General features: G+C 45.7%; 1 protein-coding gene across 5 annotated transcripts in view; it reads right to left on the bottom strand.

Annotated features, from left to right (window-relative positions):
* Window positions 1-3,747: 3,747 nt before the first annotated feature.
* The window catches only part of casz1 (castor zinc finger 1), a 520,923-nt gene continuing 505,747 nt past the window's right edge, over window positions 3,748-18,923 (bottom strand). For all 5 annotated transcript variants that reach the window (XM_070860582.1, XM_070860578.1, XM_070860581.1 and 2 more), the window contains one exon: window positions 3,748-11,205. In XM_070860582.1, coding sequence (XP_070716683.1) covers window positions 10,169-11,205 — 1,037 coding nt within the window. In that variant the 3' untranslated portion in view covers window positions 3,748-10,168. The remainder of the gene's footprint in view (window positions 11,206-18,923) is intronic.

Below are 18,923 nucleotides of genomic sequence, written 5' to 3' on the forward strand. Positions count from 1 at the left end.
GGGAGTTCTCCCCGGTGTCCCGGGGCCAATATTTATCCCTCAATCAACATCACTAAAACAGAATATCTGGTCATTATCACAGTACTGCTTGTGGGAGCTTGCTGTGTGCAAATTGGCTGCCGCATTTCCTACATTATAACAGTGACCACACTCCAAAAGTACTTCATTGGCTGTAAAGTGCTTTGGGATATCCTGAGGTTGTGAAAGGCGCTATATAAATGCAAGTCTTTCTTTTCTCAATCTCAAAATAAGCTGCTTAACCCATCCTCTGCTCTCTGTTCTCTAATCTCTTTATCCATACAGCTCCTTCCTCTTTAGTATCATGTGCCTTGATGGTCACCACAGATCTTGTGTGTGACCACCTTAGCCAATGCCTTCTGAAAATTCATATATACAACATCCTCCATTATTCTGCCATTCACACCCTATCTAGACTAATCTTTTATAACTTCTGCCATTCCCATCTGAATTCGGCCCATCGGCCCTTTTTGTCTCTCAAATCTCTCCTGTCTTCCACCCTATCACAGACCTTCCCTTTTGTTCTTTCCTCCCCTCCCCGTTTCAGTGCTCGTCAAGAATCCGTTCATCTCGAACTTTGCCAGTTCTGACAAAGGGTCACAGACCCGAAACGTTAACTCTGTTTCTCTCTCCACAGATGCTGCCTGACCCGCTGAGTATTTCCAGCATTTTCTGTTTTTACACATCATTCCCTATAAGCTCTTTGCAAAATATCCATTTTTTCCCCCCCCTGCACTACTCGGATTATTGCTGTTGCTGTTTAACAATATGGTGATGCACTTTGCCGCTGGCTCAGCACATTTAACCAATGAGTAACAGAGCCCGAGAACCAAGGCAGTGCCAGGTTTGATCGCCAGTCCATTCTGAATGAGCGGACCTCACGGGGGCACAGTGTGCTGCCAATGTTCTCAATGTTCTTGAGGTTGGAGAGCGGGAAATCAGACAGTGCCCCTGCTCCTTATGGCTATGTAGCAACTTCTGTTGGCAGTGTGAATGTGTGGCCATGAGAGGAGGACACGATCAGGCTTGGCTTTAATGCTCTCCTCAGTTGAAATTCCCGCCGACACTCACTGTCGAGGCTTGCACATGTCTAACGGACATTTTGTCGAGGTACTGAGGCTTGGCAGTGTCTATAGGACTGGAGGAAGTTAAATGGTGTGGCGCATTGAGCTTATATGGAAAGGCCCCTTTACACAGACTCTACACAAGAGCTGAAAAGACTTGCAAAGCAAAGAACTTGAAAGTACAGCAAAGGGGGGAGGGGGGGGAAATGGTGACACCAATTGCGACAAAATTGCCCTCCTCTACAAACAACTTTGTTGACCTTCCACATGCACTTTTATAACTAGGACACGTAACGTTATCAGATGTAACTTTCTGATGGAAAGCTTAGGCATTCACCATATTTTGTTAGTAATTCCATATCAGGAGAGTGACCAACTAATATAGTTATTAGTGCAACCCCTCTGCCCTGTTATGAGATGAGGAGAAAGTGTTCTCATTGAAGCATACAAAATTCTTGCAGGGCTTGACGGAGTAGATGCAGGGAGGATGTTTCCCCTGGCTGGAGAGTTTAGAACCAGGGGTCACAGTCTCAAAATAAGGGGCCGGCCATTTAGGACTAAAAACAGGACAAAAGATGTGCACTTACCTTTTGGTCGAATGCTCGCCAGAGATCCCGGACTCGAGGCCTCCTCTTATTGCGCAATGGAACACGTTCACGTTGGGACGTCCGTAGGAGTCACATGGGCTGGACACCCAATCATATAATGTATTTTCTCATTCATAGTAATAGGAGTTTTGTAAATCCGAAAATTCTATTACTATGAATGAGAAACACCCCCAAACATCCAAACACTACATAAAACATTTAAAAAACACCTCACATAAATACACTATAAAAATTAAAGTTGATGGAAATGTTTTTGAAAAAAAAATTTGCCGATTTTTTTTTTAACAGTTTTAATTATGGTTTAAAATTAAATTACCTGAGTGGGCAGGGTTTTTTAACATAAAATAAAATGTTAAAATACATATTTAATATGTTTTTGATATGATTTTAAACTCTTATGCTGGTAAAAGTAGGCTATGCGTCTATTTTAAGGACATTCACAGGGCAAGAGATGGGCAAATAGCCCAATCTCTGCCGTGGAAATGCCCTCGCTCCTGAAATATGGAGGATCTGTCAAGCCAGAAACTTGACGGATCAGAAAAGCTGATATTCAGTGCATGCGCATTGTGTGTCGAAAACCGATTTTTCCCATGCCTTCCCGGGTCCGAGAAACTCCGTATGGAGTCCATTAAGGTAAGTTTATTTTTAACACTATTCAAAAAAAAAACTTTTTTCTCCAGAACATTTAATTTAATTCCATTTCTATTGCTTTTAAATAAGTGAGTTTTTTTAATTTGATGTATTGTGTTTTGTTTGTTTTTGGGGGTATTCCCATTCATGGTAATGGGAGCTCCATACAAACAGAACTCACCATTACTATGAATGAGAATACTACATTGTGATTGGTGGTCCAGGCCCACATGATCCCAGGACGCCCGTACGCTCCTGGAATATGTGGGCCCACTCGCTGAGCTACACTTCTCTGCCTCGGAGTGCCACCAGGAACACCCGGTACTTTCGGAATTTTGTTTGTGGTTGGAGGCCTCCGCCCGCAGGAAGCCTCTGACTAGAGTTTCTGGGCCCTTTTGTTAACTTTACCATTTCTCAGCTGGGTGAGGAGAGACTGAATGAACATATCGAGCAGAGTGGGAAAAGGCCATTCGGCCCATCAAACCAACACCAGTTAGGTTCTGTCTATGCTTATACCAGCATAACAAAAAGTTAGTATGCAGGTACAGCAAGTAATTAGGAAGGCAAATGGAATATTGGCCTTTATTGCAAGGGGGATAGAGTATAAAAGTAGGGAAGACTTGCTACAACTGTACAGGGTGGTGGTGAGACCACACCTAGAGTACTGTGTATAGTTTTGGTCTCCTTATTTAAGGAGGAACATATTTGCATTGGAGGCAGTTCAGAGAAGGTTCACGTGGTTGATTCCTGAGATGAAGGGTTGTCTTATGAAGAAAGGTTGAGCAGGTTGGGCCTGTACTCATTGGAGTTTAGAAGAATGAGAGGTGATCTTATTGAAAGTATAAGATTCTGAGTTTGCTGGACAGGGTAGATGCAGAGAGGCTGTTTCCCATCGAGGGGGAATCTAGAACTAGGGGGCATAGTTTCAGAATAAGGGGGTCACACATTTAAAACAGAGACGAGGAGGAATTTCTTCTCTGAGGGTTGTGAATCTTTGGAATTCTCTACCCCAGAGAGCTGTGGAGGTTGGGGCATTGAATATATTTAGGGTAGAAATAGACAGATTTTTGAACGATAGGGGAGTGAAGGGTTATGGGGAGAGGGCAATATATCGGCCGTTCCTTCATCGTCACTGGTCACAATCCTGGAACTCCCTCCCTAACAGCACTGTGGGAGCACCTTCACCACATGGACTGCAGCGGTTCAAGAAGGCGGCTCACCACCACCTTCTCGAGGGCAATTAGGGATGGGCAATAAATGCCGGCCTTGCCAGCGACGCCCACATCCCAGGAACGAATATAACAATGTTATTGGCTTGTTTGTTGATCCCTGTGCTTTGGTGTAGCACCTTGGGACATCTTTCTATCACTGAGGGCAATCTTTATCAGGGCAAGTCATGGTCGAGTAAAGAGCGAGAACGGTTGCAATTGTTTTTCCAGTTTTTATTGAGTGAAAATCTCAAACCCTTGCATCAGTCATGCAGAACCAATCAAATAAATAAAACACATATATTAAATTTCTAACAGCACTAGATTCAAGTGGAAAAATATTCAGTTATCAATAACATAGGTGCCGAGGGGTCATATTCAAGTATTGGAGAACATTTTTTCCAAACCATATATAAAAAATTGAGTCGTCTCCATGTATAGAGCAATGTACATCATGTATGGATCACGCTCCCTCCACAGAGAAAAAAAATTACACAAATCCATATGATCTAGAGATGGCTTCTTATCCTAGTGTGCAATATATATTACAAAGGCTAGAATTCTCTTTTTGCTACATTGTAATTTTTCCTTTTTTTTTCATCTCCAAGATATCGATCCAGTTTTAGTTAAATTAACAGTAAAATGATCATTCGCTTCAGCAGCTTTGACTATTTAAAAGATCTGGAGGTGGTTTCTGTCTGGTTGTACATTATTATTATTTTCTTTTCTCTTCGTATTCTGGTAGACTATCTACACAATGCCATCTGGCAAACATCTGGGGATGTGTTACCCGTTTTTCAAAACATCACAGGAGAAAGGAAACAAACAAACTTAACAGCTTCGGACTTGAACATGCTCTATGTATTAAAAAAAATGACACACGCCAAGTTAATCCAAGTGCAGACACTGCCTCCCCGCTCTAAGCAATTTACAGGTATTTTTTTTTCTTTTCAAATCACATATTGTTTCGGAAAAAAAATAAAATTAAAATAAACAGAATTAATATTGCCTGCCCCTTGTCTGACTTTTAAATATAACCCACTTATCGGAGAGGCCGCGCAATAAAGAGCACACAAAATAAAACTGAGGGATAACAGTATTAAATTAACTAGCAAATTAATATTCATAGGAAACCTAAGTTAATTCACGTTCTACAAAATTCAAGTTAAACCTGAACCAAACTCCGTGTCAGTGCTAACAGTCTATGGCCTTATTGTTCAAAACGCCGTGTTACACTTTCATCTCTAAAGGAATTGCACACAAAAAATAAACCTACGGGCTATTCCAGAATTATTATTTTTTTAACAAAAGAAATCCTTCAAATACAACATATGATGTTTGTTATTATTCCCGTGCCTTTAACCCTGTGAGACATGGTGGGCTTGTTTTTGTTTGGGGAGGCGGTTCTTCAGCAGCAGCTTTAGTTAAATATTAAATTCCTGTCGACATGATGCTTGTGCAAAAAAAAATGAAAAAACGTACACAACGTGGGATGGTACAGAGCACAAGGAGAGTGAGGAACATACACACACAGGGTAGGTCTCTGCAGCACACAGTGACTACAATGGGAAACATTACAATCCTGCTTTACTTCATGATCTGGTGCGGAAAAGGCAACTGCTGTCCTCAAAGGGTTAACGCTACAGTTACAGTTCGGGGCCCCCGGGGCAAGAATAATGCGGGGCAAGTCATTCTTCAAACCAGAGTATGATGTACTAGGAAGGAATCGCTATTTGACACGGACCAGCTCGTGGTCTGTGTGTGTGCTTGCATCTGATCCAGAAGTCGAGCCCTCCCTAAATAATTCTTCACCACAATGCCATCTCGCTAACGTTTTTAAAAGCAAATTTATTGCCATTAAATAATCATAAGAAACTGAGACAGAGAGCAAGGAACGCTGGCCCTGCCATAATGGGGCTACGGCTGCTTTAAGACTTGGCAAATTAGTTTGGAGTTCTTGTTGTATTGTAACTGGTAGGGTCCACAACTGTCATTTCTAATTAGAAAACTGAATTAGTGCAAACTTATATATATATATGTTACAGAAAGACAAAATAAAAGCAGGTTAGCACACCCATTACTTTCAACACTCGTCCGCGGTGCTTCACCCAATGAGTTGTAGAAACATGTACCGTAAAGATGAGACATTGCCCTTTTAAGAGACTTCGACAAGGGCCCAAGTATCTCACCAAGTGTAACAATGGCAGAGCGGTGACACTGTGTAAAACATCTTCCAGCGGAGTCCACTGAGCAGTTAATTAAAAAAAAACTTTGCTGCAATTTAAAAGTATTACTTTTTAAACAGTTTTGAGGGAAGAGGGACAGAATCTTCAGAAGGTCAAAGTAAGAGGGAAATTGCCTCTTTAAGATGAAGGACCATCATAAGATTGCTTTTATTCCGTACATTAGTTCTGCAGGAAAAAGACTGTGTTACCTCATTCTCAATTAATGACAGTCTCCAACACAATTATTGTTTCCTTTGCCACCTGGTGATTTTCTATATATATTCTCAATTTTTAAATGTTGCACTTTCGATAACAATTCACACAGTGATTTTATATATTTTGTCATCATACTGATGGTTCAGTCAAAGTCTATTCGAATTTGACTGTTCCAGCACTGGATCACTTCACATCGCATCTATATCCCTGAATGTACAAGCATGTGACTGCCCCGTTTGGTTACACCCCAACTATCCCTTCAGAAGATTTCTACTTTGCCGATTCTGTCTTTACTCGGGATTCCCGTGTGATGTTTGGGTTGGGGAAGATGTTAGGATGGCGGCAGGGAATTCCAGAGTGTAGGGTCTTGGGTGGCTGAAGGCAGGGCCACCCAGTGAGGGTGCAGGGGAGTGGCAGAGGGGGTGCACAGGAGGCCAGTACTGGGGGGCTGGAGCGTGGTGGGGTGGGGTGGAGTGACTGACATGATGGAGGGACAAAGTTTTTGGTGGTGATGTACATGGAGGGTCAGAATGTTAATTGCACATGTTGGGGGAGGGGGGGGGGGTGTAACGGAGGGCCAATGCCGGTCAGCAAGGGCAGGGTGATCGGTGAGCGGGACTTGGTGCGGGGTAGTATAGGGGCAGCAAAGTTTTGAATGAGCTAAAGTTTGTGGAGTGGCAGGTTGGAGAGCGACCAGGGCAGCGTTGGAAGAGTGGGGTCTGGAGGTGACACAGTCACAGGCTGGCCGACGGGTGATGGACTGGAAATGGGGACAGAAGGTCAGCTCGGGCTCGAACAGGCCAACAGTCCTAGTTCAACCCGAGACCGTGGCCAGGGAGGGGGTGGAATTGGTGCGGATAGCACAGAGTCTGCGATGGAAGAAAAGACAATGGTCTGTGGTCTTCCCAATGTTCAGCTGCAGAAAACTCCAGCTGATCTAAGACTGGATTTCAGACACGCTGATCTGGGTGCTGTCAGAATACATGTGGAAAGTAACCTGTTGGTTTTGGATGGTGTCGAGGGGCAGTTTGTAGAGGAGGAGGCCCAGGGCAGATCCTTGGGGGAACAGAGTTCTCCGGACCTTAACTGCCCTCCACCTTAACTGCACACTTTTGGATACATGACATGATGTCTTTACACCAAGCGACCAGACAATTCCTGCCCACCACAGGAGGCTTTTTAAAATGCCAGTAAGTTTATACATTATTTTGAGGCTGAAGGCTGCAGTATTCCCTTTCACTTAGGGCGCCAATCCACACAATATTACCTTCTACTTCATCTGATTTTTCAAAATGAAAGATATTGAGCCAAAGTACGTCAGGGATGCTCCAAATAATATAATGCTTCCCCAATGGTGTATTGTTTGTGAGCAATGTGACTGTACCTGAAAAGATTGAACCATGGAAAGTATTTCATTGATCTTGTCCAGGAGTCTATACCTACAAGGACTACATATTAAAACTCATTTATTTAGAAAGGTGTTGGTATATTTACAATAACAGGACAATTTTATAGACATTTACACTGGCTAAACTCTACTAGTTAGTGACTAATGAGGTGTTAAACTGACCCCTTCAGAAGAGCAATTAACGGCCGCGCTTTCAGTAAAGGTGAAAATAGGTGTCATTAATCTGCTGCTGAAGTGTGCTCTGCGTCTGGACTGCAGATCTATACAATTAGCAGAGCAAGCATCCAGAGAGAGCAGGAGGGACGAGGTTGGGTGGGGGGTGGGGGGGGGCAAAGAGATTTTAAAGGCACGGTTACATTACAGAGGAGACCAGAGTCTCTCCCTGAATCGGCTGAATGCTATACTGGAAACAGGCTCCTTTGCCCTGGAACTCCCTCCCTAACAGCACTGTGGGAGCACCTTCACCACACGGACTGCAGCGGTTCAAGAAGGCGGCTCACCACCACCTTCCCAAGGGCAATTAGGGATGGGCAATAAATGCCGGCCTTGTCAGTGACGCCTACATCTCATGAATGAGCGTGACAGCGGGATCAGGGAGCTGGTTTTAGTTATATAAATTCGGGGGAGGCAGATCACCATAGGCAGTCCCTCGGAATCGAGGAAGACTCGCTACCACTCTTAAAATGAGTCCTTAGGTGGCTGAACAGTCCATTACGAGAGCCACAGTCCCCGTCACAGGTGGGACAGACAGTCGTTGAGGGTAAGGGAGGGTGTGGCAGGTTTGCCGCACGCTCCTTCCGCTGCCTGTGCTTGATTTCTGCATGCTCTCGGCGATGAGACTCAAGGTGCTCAGCGCCCTCCCGGATGCAGATCACACTCTCTTGGGCTCCTAATTGAGAGTGAAGCCCAGAATCTATAAAGACTGGTTCCCCACGCCCAATAGTTGCTTGTGGATCTGGAGTCACAAATCGGCCAGACTGGGTAAGGGCGGCAGATTTCCTTCCCCTGAAGGGTATTAGTGAGCCAGATGGGTTTGTACAACAATCCCGTAGCTTTTTATTCCAGATTTATTTGAATGAACTGAATTTAAATTCCACAGCTGCCCTGGTGGGATTTCAACTCCGGATCATCAGTCCAGGCCCAGTAACATAACCACTGTGCTACTGCACTCCCATTGACATGGATATCACTCTCCCGAGAATGGTTAAAGGGTTAAACATTGAAGGGTTAAACATTTGCAGGGGCTATGGGGAAAGAGCGGGTGAGTGGGACTAATGTGGTAGCCAAGTAATCTGGTTTCTAACTTCAATGGAACAGACTAACCACATTTCTCTCGTGACTGATGAAGCTCACAGGTAGAAAAGGGGCAGTCAATTATTGCCTAAGTTTGCATTGAAAAATAAAGCAGATACGACTAGCATAACAATACGACTTCTCACCTGTTTCCTGTCATTTCTTGCAATTCGCAAATTATATATTATATTCAGTTTTACAGACACAATGGCCTTAAACACACAGAGAAAAGTTAGCTTTTGATCAGAAACTCAAGCAGACCCCTTTGAACGGAGATACCACAGCTTTAAGCCTCAAAGGGACAGGAGTTAGATTCAGTGTGATTTGCAAATGATTTGCAAATAATGTCACCGTTGGGCCCCAAACTATCTACAATATTCATTTCTGCTTTAAATATAAAAAAATAATTTTGCTTGAAATGTTCTCATATCTACAAAACAAAAACAAAAAAAGTATAGAAACTTTTCAACTTTACAATTGTTAAAAAAAAAAAGGTCATTCTGGAACAGCCCCAACGAGCGGAGAAAGAAATGGAATGAAAGCCGGGATCTGCAGTGGCAAGTGACCTGGGATAAAAGTATCGAGTGAGAACGTTCTTAGGAGAGAGAAAGAGAGAAAATCTTCAAAACAAAATAAATTAATGGAAGAGCAGAAGTGAAACTTCATTCGGTTTGAGCGCAAATATTGCGTGCTACACGATGAACGTTTAATCTGCACTCATCTTAATGCTTCAGAATTTACCAAGAAGAAATCATTTTTACACGTCTTTGCCTCAAAGACTTCTCATCTCCCACAATTTGGTGCTAGAGGTGGTGGTAGGGCTGACTACAGAAAGTGGCTATTTAAAACTGCCTTTGTAAATTCTTTGTTTGCACACTCTGCCATACCATAATGTACACAACAGCTCAAAACGGCTTAGGATTCTCAGTATCATATACTTTTTTTTTTAAATTCCAAAAATTAAAACAATAAAATCTAGCAGACATGCACACACGCAACCAAGGAGTCTTCGGTAGCAAAGGTAATACCCAAATATTACATGATGTCCAACTTCAGAAACGTCGGATTATAGATTTTCGTTTTTTTTCCTGCATATTAAAAGGGTTTAATTATGTTGGTCATGTTGTAAACATCTTTCAGGGAACAAGTTCTTCCTCCTGCAGCTCGCCAAACATCATCCAAGGCCAACCGTTTTGTTCATCTATCTTCGCGATTCTTGTTTGTTTCGGGGACAGTCGTGTTGTCTCCAGTGGGTCTGGAAGCATCGCCGTGGACAGAGGAAGTTGAGGAACTCTCCATGCTGCAGAGCTGATGTGAAGGGAGCGACAAGGCTGCCTGGTACCCAGGCCCCTTCGCACTACAGCGCCAGTGGAGTTTTTGTTGTTAATTCTACTTTTTTTTTATTGAGGAAAATTGTCATCCCAGATAATTTAAACAAGTATATAGAGGACAAATTCTTTATAAGGGGAAAGGGGGGGAGGGGCGGGGTTCCCCCCAGCTACAGCCCTGTTGCGTCATCTTTCTCACTCAGGTCCATGTTCTCGGGCATGGTGCCATGGGTGCTGTCAGAGTCCGTGTTAAGATCGTCAACATCTTCATTCAGCTCCTCGTCTTGCGTCATGTCGTTGTCGTCTTCGGCGTCACCCGACGTTGCCGTGACATCCTCTTGAGCTGCGCCAGCACCCAGGGCCGCCTCGTGGGGCTTTGTGCTGAGATCCAGCGAGTCGTTCAATCCGATGCCCGCAGCGTTTTTGAGGAAGAAGAGCGAGCCATCCACGTTGGTGCTGAGGTTGAGGGAGCTGTCCAGGTTGAGGGAGGATCCCTGGGAGTCGTACTCCATGGCCACGCTTGTACTGTGCAGCCCCTCGCGGGCGGGCGAGACAGAGGTCACCTCGCCACGCTCCTGCTTCTCGTGCTTGCGCTTGTGGGAGTCCATCTGGGACATGCCCACCACCGTGTGTTTGCAGTCAGGGTAGGTGCAGTGGAAGTGGGAGCATTTGAGCTTGTATTTGCAGTCCGGGACGTCGCAGTCCACACTCGAGCTGTACTGGCAGAAGCCAGCGGCGGTGATCACGTCTTGCTTCCCGTGGTGTTTACGGTGGGCGGTGACCTTGGTGCTGTCGGTGCAGCGGAAGCCACAGCGGAGACAGTGGAAGTGGGTGCTGTTGCCAGAAAACTGACAGTCTGCAAAGTTGCACCGCAGCGAGGACTTGAAGCGTTTGAAGTCATCGAGAACCAGGTTGTCCACCCGGTCGTGGTGCTGGGCGTGCTTGTACATGTGGGTGCGGCCACAGAACTTGTAGCCGCAGTTCTCCCGGGTGCAGTGGTAGTGGGTGACCTTCAGCGAGAACTGGCAAGACGCGTCTTTGCAGTCTTCATAGAGGTCGTACCGTTTGAAGCCCTCGAGCATCATCCCTTCGTCCAGCATCTTCCGAGAGGAGGCTGTCTTACGGCGCTTTCCGAATGGAGACATGTCTTCGATGATCCAGAATCTTTTCTTCGCACCGGAAGCGGTTGGAAGAGAAATCGTGTTCCCTGGAGACACAGAAGGAAAAATCATCAAATCTGCTGCACTTCCAGAGTCTGGTTTTAATTAAAGCTTGCATTACAGGTATTTGCAATCTCTCACTGCGTTAATGTTCTTTCAAACCCAAATGACATATGGCGATACAGCTGCCTGTGAAACACCAAAGTACTGCAAACCTCTGTTTCTCCCAGAACCATCAGTGACTACATTACACATTAATGGACTACAGAGAGAAAAATTACACAAATTATACTGGATTGAATATACTACACAGGATTACATCGAATGTACAGCACAGAAACAGGCCATTGGGCCCAACGGGTCCGTGCCGGTGTTTATGCTCCACACCAGCCTCCTCCCTCCCTCTACATCTCCCCCCATATACTGTAGCTGTCCTGCTGAATACTTTGTCTGCCACAATTGTCTACCTGGTGAGAAAACCTGTGTAAGTAAAAGAGAAAGTGTCACTGGGAAATAGAGAGAGAACCAGTTCTACGATGACCAGTCATGTCTATCTTTGGAAGCACTTTGGGAAGTCTGAGGTCACGAAAGGCTTTATCTAAATGTCAGTTTGTTCATTTGTTCTACCAGACTGCGGTTATGAATCATCTCACTTCACAGCAAGGTGTTGTCTAAATGGAAGCTTGTTTACTTTTCTAATCCATCTGTGGTGATGAATCATATCCCTTCTCAGCATGATCCAATAACACAGCGCCCTGTGGATGGTGAGCTGGCTATATTGGAGGGCAGCTGACATTATCGCTTGGGTAGTCATAAGAAATAGGAGCAGTAGGCCATACGGCCCCTCGAGCCTGCTCCGCCATTTAATACGATCATGGACTCAGGTCCACTTCCCTGCCCGCTCCCCATAACCTCTTATTGGTTAAAAAACTGTCTATCTCTGTCTTAAATTTATTCAATGTCCCAGCTGCCACAGCTCTCTGAGGCAGCAAATTCCACAGATTTACAACCCTCAGAGAAGAAATTGCTCCTCATCTCAGTTTTAAATTCTAAGATTATGCCCCCTAGTTCTAGTCTCCCCTATCAGTGGAAACATCCTCTCTGCATCCACCTTGTCAAGCCCCCTCATAATCTTATACGTTTCGATAAGATCACCTGAATTCCAATGATTAGAGGCCCAACCTACTCAACCTTTCCTCATAAGTCAACCCCCTCATCTCCAGAATCAACAGAGTGAACCTTCTCTGAATTGCCTCCAAAGCAAGTATTTGCCCCCTGTGTAGGAGACCACAGACCAGACCTTCCTGCTCTCAAGACAATGCGATCGTGAACTTGGGCACCGGTGACCATTCAGGCATGTCCCAGAAAATGTGCACCACAGACCTGTACAATAAGCACAGAATAGAGAAGAATAGGTCCACAGTCAAGATGATCCTGAGCTTTTGATGTCACAGTGGGTAGCACACTCGCCTCGGAGTCAGAAGATTGTGGGTTCAAATCCCACTCCAGAGACTTGAGCACATAAACCTAGGCTGACACTCCCAGTGCAGTGCTGAGGGAGTGCTGCACTGTCGGAGGTGCCGTCTTTCGGATGAGACGTTAAACCAAGGCCCTGTCAGCCCCCTCAGGTCGACGTAAACGATCTCACGGCGCTATTTCAAAGAAGAGCAGGTGAGTTATTCCCGGTGTCCTGGGACCAATATTTATCCCTCAATCAACATCACTAAAAATGGATTATCTGGTCATTATTACATCGCTGTTTGTGGGAGCTTACTGTGCACAAATTATCTGCTGCATTTCCTGCCATCGACTGAGAACAGGATCAGCTGGCCACGATGCTCCCTACAGCTGAATAGTCTTAAAAGCACTTTGAAATAAATACCTAAATTGGGTGACTAGTTATCATGTTGATGTGGATGGAAAGCCCAGTGCACTCCTATCTTCCCACCTAATTATTGTTTGTGCTGTTGATATTAATATTTACAGTGGGAACAATTGAAAATTTCCCTATAATTTTCATAAATATTTCAAAACAGATATTTTCTTAAAAACCTACTGGCATGGCACCTCCCCACACACTGGGTTCCTGGCCATCCGAAAGGGGGCAACGTGTTTCCGACAAGGGGCAACCTTACTTGCTCTTGTCTGCTGTATAGTGGCCTGGGGAATCATAGGAGGAGAATGTTGCTGCCAAAGCCACATTTATTGCTACCCCTTGTTGTCCAGCTAGGAATTGCTTTACATCCATCTGCGAGGTCTTCCCTCTCAGGTGGATGTAAAAGAGCAGAGGAGTTCTCCCCGGTGTCCTGGCCAATATCTATCCCTCAACCCAATATCAGTAAAACAGATTATCCGAGTCATTTATCTAAGTGCTGTTTGTGTGCAAATTGGCTGCCGCGTTTCCTGCATTACAGCAACAACAACTTGTATTTATATAGTGCCTTTAACGTAGTGAAACGTCCCAGGACGCTTCACGGGAGTGTTATGTGATAAAAATTTGACACCGAGTCGCATAAGGAGAATTTAGCGCAGGTGGTTAAAGAGGTAGGTTTTAAGGAGCGTCTTGAAGGAGGAAAGCGAGGTAGAGAGGCGGAGAGATATAGGGCTTAGTGAAAAGGTGTCAAATTCTGTTTGATTACGCTCCTGTGAAGCACCTTGGCAGCTGAAGCGATTATAATCAGGGATGAGCAAGACGCTTGAAGTAGAGGAGTGCAGATATCTCGGGGGGTTTGCGGGGCTGGAGGAGATTACAGAGATAGGGAGGGGCGAGGCCATGGAGGGATTTGAAAACATGGATGAGAATTTTGAAATCGAGGCATTACTTAACTGGGAGCCAATGTAGGTCAGCGAGCACAGCGGGGTGATGGGTGAGCGGGATTTGGTGCGAGTTAGGACCTCGCCCCTTCCTATCTCTGTAATCTCCTCCAGCCCCACAACTCCCCCCGAGATGTCTGCGCTCCTCTAATTCTGCCCTCTTGAGCATTCCTGATTATAATCGCTCCACCATCGGTGGCCGTGCCTCCAGCTGCCTGGGCCCAAAGCTCTGGAACTCCCTCCCTAAACCTCTCCACCTCTCTGCCCCTCTTTTCTCCTTTGAAACACTCTTTAAAACCTAACTCGTCATCTGCCCTAACATCTCCTTATGTGGCTCGGTGTCACATTTTGTCTGATAATGCTCCCGTGAAGTGCCTTTGGACGTTTTACTACGATAAAGGCGCTGTATAAACACAAGTTGTTGTAGTTGTTGTAAAGTACTTTGGGACATCGTGAGGTCGAGAAAAGTGCTATATAAATGCAATTTCTTTTTTCTTTTATGATCATTTGTTTCTGATCCAAGCCCACGAGCTACCAGATTTAAAAAAATAATTTACAACTTCTAGATTGTTAGTCTAGTCCCAGAACGCCTACACCATGGGCAACAGATAGAGCTGATTGCAGAGAATAAAAATATAATAATAGAGAGAAAAAACTCTTGTCTTTAACAAAATGGAATAAATTGCATGTTTATATGTCATTGTCTAAATCATATACCCTTTAAACTATACTAACAACGTTATAAACCTTCACTATAACAAATTAAATTCAAGAAAAGTTGTAATCTGGAATGCGCTGCCTGAAAGTGGGTTGGAAGTAGATTCAATATTAACTGTCAAAAGGGAATCAGGTATATATTGAAAAGGAAACAATTGCAGGGCTATGGAGTAAGATCAGGGAAGGGGGACTAATTGGAATGCTATTTCGCAGAGCCGGCACAAGCAGGATGGGTCGAATAGCCTTCTCCTGTGCTGTATGATTCCATAGGCTGGATTGCCGGCTGTCTATTGCCTCGGTTAGCGGCCAGAGGGGCAATAATGGGACCGTCAGACGTTACCGACCGGGAGCGCAGTTTAGCACGGTGCACAAGCCTCCGAGTTTGCAACGGTAGACAGAAATAAGAGATCAGCTTGAGAAAAAGTGATTTCGGAAACTTTAATGGGTGTGTTACTTATCCGTGCCTTTCAGACTTGGCTTTTCCCGGGATCTGAATCGGAGTTCTGCGCATGCGCAATGACTCGGTTAAATTTAGCGCCGGCATTTCCGTTAGCATCCCCCCCAGCTCTGGTGTGCAACGGCTGATTTATCGCCACTGTCAGCTCTTCGACTGATTCTGACGAATTTCTGGGCAGAGGGCGCAAACTTTTTCAAGGCGCTAAAACTACCGCTCTGCCTGAGTTACCGCCCCAACTGAGGTGCAATTTCTCCCCCTATCATTCTAAAAGAGCCCTGAAAAATGTCATGGGAGTTGCCTTTTTCAATGTCCCAGGTGCCATGGTCCATAAAACAACAACTACTAAGCACGGTAGCATGAATTCAGGGACAGTAGGGAAGCTGGGTGTCTGCTTAGTCAATGGAGCCAGCTGTTAGCTTCAACAAGCGCTGTTTAAAAGGGGGGGGGGGGCAATGGGCCCAAGAGTGCTGTCAATGTTGACAGCACATCCTCATCGTTACCTGACCGGGGGTGGGGGGGCTGACATCCCTAATGTCACATAATGTCACAGGTGTCAACACCAGCTGTCGGCAGAAAGGAACAGCAAGCGTCAGACATAAACGTTAACCGCTCCACGCCAACGCTCGGAGGAGATTTTGAGGTGAAAGGCGGCTTGGTGATGGAACAGCTATGAAAGCTGCTTCGCAGTGCTGTTATGTTACAGGCCGCATGTTCCCAAGCCTGGTTGATACTCGCTCTACTGGTGACATGGATGCGCGAGGAGTTCAGTTCTTAGCAAAGCCATGGCCAGCAATTGTCTGCTACATTACATGAGCTGAACCCTTCCCTGCATACAGATATAGAAACATCGAAAATAGGTGCAGGAGTAGGCCATTCGGCCCTTCGAGCCTGCACCACCATTCAATATGATCATGGCTGATCATTCACCTCAGTACCCCATTCCTGCTTTCTCTCCATACCCACTGATCCCTTTAGCCGTAAGGGCCACATCTAACTCCCTTTTGAATATATCTAATGAACTGGCCTCAATAACTTTCTGTTGTAGAGAATTTCACAGGTTCACAATTCTCTGAGTGAAGAAGTGTCTCCTCATCTGGCTATTAGACTGCCCGAAACAATTTATTCTCTTTGTTCCTCATTTCCCGTTAAAGAAAGTGTAATGTATTTGCTTCATGGGTTCTTTGCTTAAGAATTCATAGCAACACATTGCTATTAAGAACCAGTTGGTTTATTAGCAAAAGGTTTAACAATCACACCACACATTACCGGTTCATCCACCAGGCTCACAACCACCTGCCTCATCGTGGATCCCCCGAATCCAACTGGTTGGGGTTTTATTGAGTCTTGTGAACATCACGTGACTGGCTAGGCCACTCCCAACTCAACAGCTCCACAACTATTTTAGTTTCAACAGCTCTACCAATCTGTGAGCATCCTCACAGGTGCATACATTATAGAATGACGTGATTATTATATCATGGGATCATACAGGAGGCCATTAGGCCCATCGTGCCTGTGCCGGCTTTTTGAAAGAACTATCTAATTGATCCCCCTCCTCACCGCCCCCCCGCCCCCGTTTCCCATCGCCCCACAATTCTTTTCCCGTCAACCATTTCTCCAATTCCCTTTTGAAAGTTACAATTGAATCTGCTTCCACCTCCTTTTCTATCAGTTATCTCAAAGAATGAATTGTCTTCACAGCAAATAATCTGGTGCACTCTGCAGTGATTCAGTGGTGATCGGCAGAACCGCCCCCCTGGAGAAGTGGCATAATCAGCCGTGAACAGTGTTTCACCGAAGTTGGGGCGGGTGATTGGGACAGACCCCGTGGGAATCCAGGGCAGCGTACTGAAGAAAGAAGAACTTGCATTGACGTAGCAGCCGTGGGATGTCCTGAAGCACGTTGTAGCCAAATGAAGTACTTCTGAAGTGCAGTCACGGTTGTATATGTAGTCAAACCATTATTGACCCACAACAAGACCCCACAAATAGCGGTGGGATAAATGACCGCATTGTCTGTTTTGGTCGTGTTGGTTGAGGGATAAATAGTGGCCCCAGGACACTGGGGAGAACTCCCCTGGCTCTTCTTTGAATAGTGCCGTGGAATCTTTTACATCCACCTGAGCAGGTGGCTGAGGCCTGAAGTATCGGCCTGGATTATATGCCCAAGTCCCTGGACTGGGGAACATTGCTGACCTTTAGTGATCATGTTTAGGAACAGAGGGTCAAGGTTTTTCAGGGAGGGGCCGGGTGGATATGGGAATCAGAAACGTTGCCATTTTTGTCAGCCAGTGTCAGCATAGAGTAATTCCAGGTTACTTGTAGCAGAGACTTGTTGAAAAATAATGTTCCGCCTATACCCCGATAATGGGGTCAAGTTTTCCATCTGCCAATTTTAGTGAGCAAGTCGCAATGAGTAAAAATGGTTAAAATGTAGTTAGAATGTGTTACTGGACGTGTTCAGTACCGATCTGAAAATACCTGTTCCTCCAACAAGGACTAATCAACACAAGGGAGGAAAGAGTACAAAGCCCCTTGTTTGCTTGCTAAAGCCCTGATAAAAGTCATGGGGCTGGATTTCCCGCTCCTGGCCGCCTCTGTTTTCGCCATGGAGGGGTGGCAAAGGCGGTGGCCAGCTCCCAGCACCCTGCTGGGGTTTTCCCGGTTTCGGCGGGGCACGGAGCATTACCGGGAGAGGCGAGTCAGTGTACAATGCACCTGGTTCACTCAGTCAATCAACCTGCTGACACACCCTCGACCAGCTCCGTTGGGCGGGCCACATTGTCCGCATGCCCGACACGAGACTCCCAAAGCAAGCGCTCTACTCGGAACTCCTACACGGCAAGCGAGCCCCAGGTGAGCAGAGGAATTGTTTCAAGGACAGCCTCAAAGCCTCCTTGATAAAATACAACATCCCCACCGACACCTGGGAGTCCCTGGCCAAAGACCGCCCTAAGTGGAGGAAGCGCATCCAGGAGGGCGCTGAGCACCTCGAGTCCCGTCGCCGAGAGCATGCAGAAATCAAGCGCAGGCAGCGGCAAACCAGACTCCCCACCCACCCTTTCCTTCAACCACTGTCTGTCCCACCTGTGACAGAGACTGTAATTCCCGTATTGGACTGTACAGTCACCTGAGAACTCACTTTTAGAGTGGAAGCAAGTCTTCCTCGATTTCGAGGGACTGCCTATGATGATGACATCAGCGAGTTCTCAAGTGACTGCGGGGTTTGGATTCTACTTATTGCTGCTGTTAATCACATCCCAATGTTTGGGGGTAAGAAGTCATTTTTGAATGCTTACTAGAGCCTAAATGAATGTCCCTTTAGGTTCGGACGCACTATGGAAATATAGGATAAGAGCGGTCGGGGAAGGCAGTCACTCAGGCAGTAAGTGGATGATGATGATGATTCATAATGTGTGATTGGAGCGTGGGCAGATACAGCAGGAGCGGCGAGGTCGGGGTAAAGGAGCGGCGAGATACCATAGAGCGACATGATTGGGGCCCAGGGGAGGCGTGAGTTTGTGTGCGCGCACTAGGTCTGTGCAGCAGAGCAGGTCTCCAGTTGTCTTGGGTAATCCTTGCCACTGAGCCAAGACCTAGCTCTGTCAAGCCCGTGTGGTGGCTGGTGTGCAACGGCCACCACACGTTAAAAAAATCCACCCACAGGCATCTTCCATCCTTGAGGATGTAGTTCGGATCTTTATTGAAACACCTGTGAACTCATCCTTTTTTGGCGTGGAAGCAAGTCATCCTCGTTTCGAGGGACTGCCTGTGATG

Source organism: Pristiophorus japonicus, chromosome 18, assembly GCF_044704955.1.
Source record: "Pristiophorus japonicus isolate sPriJap1 chromosome 18, sPriJap1.hap1, whole genome shotgun sequence".
Lineage (NCBI taxonomy): Eukaryota > Metazoa > Chordata > Chondrichthyes > Pristiophoridae > Pristiophorus > Pristiophorus japonicus.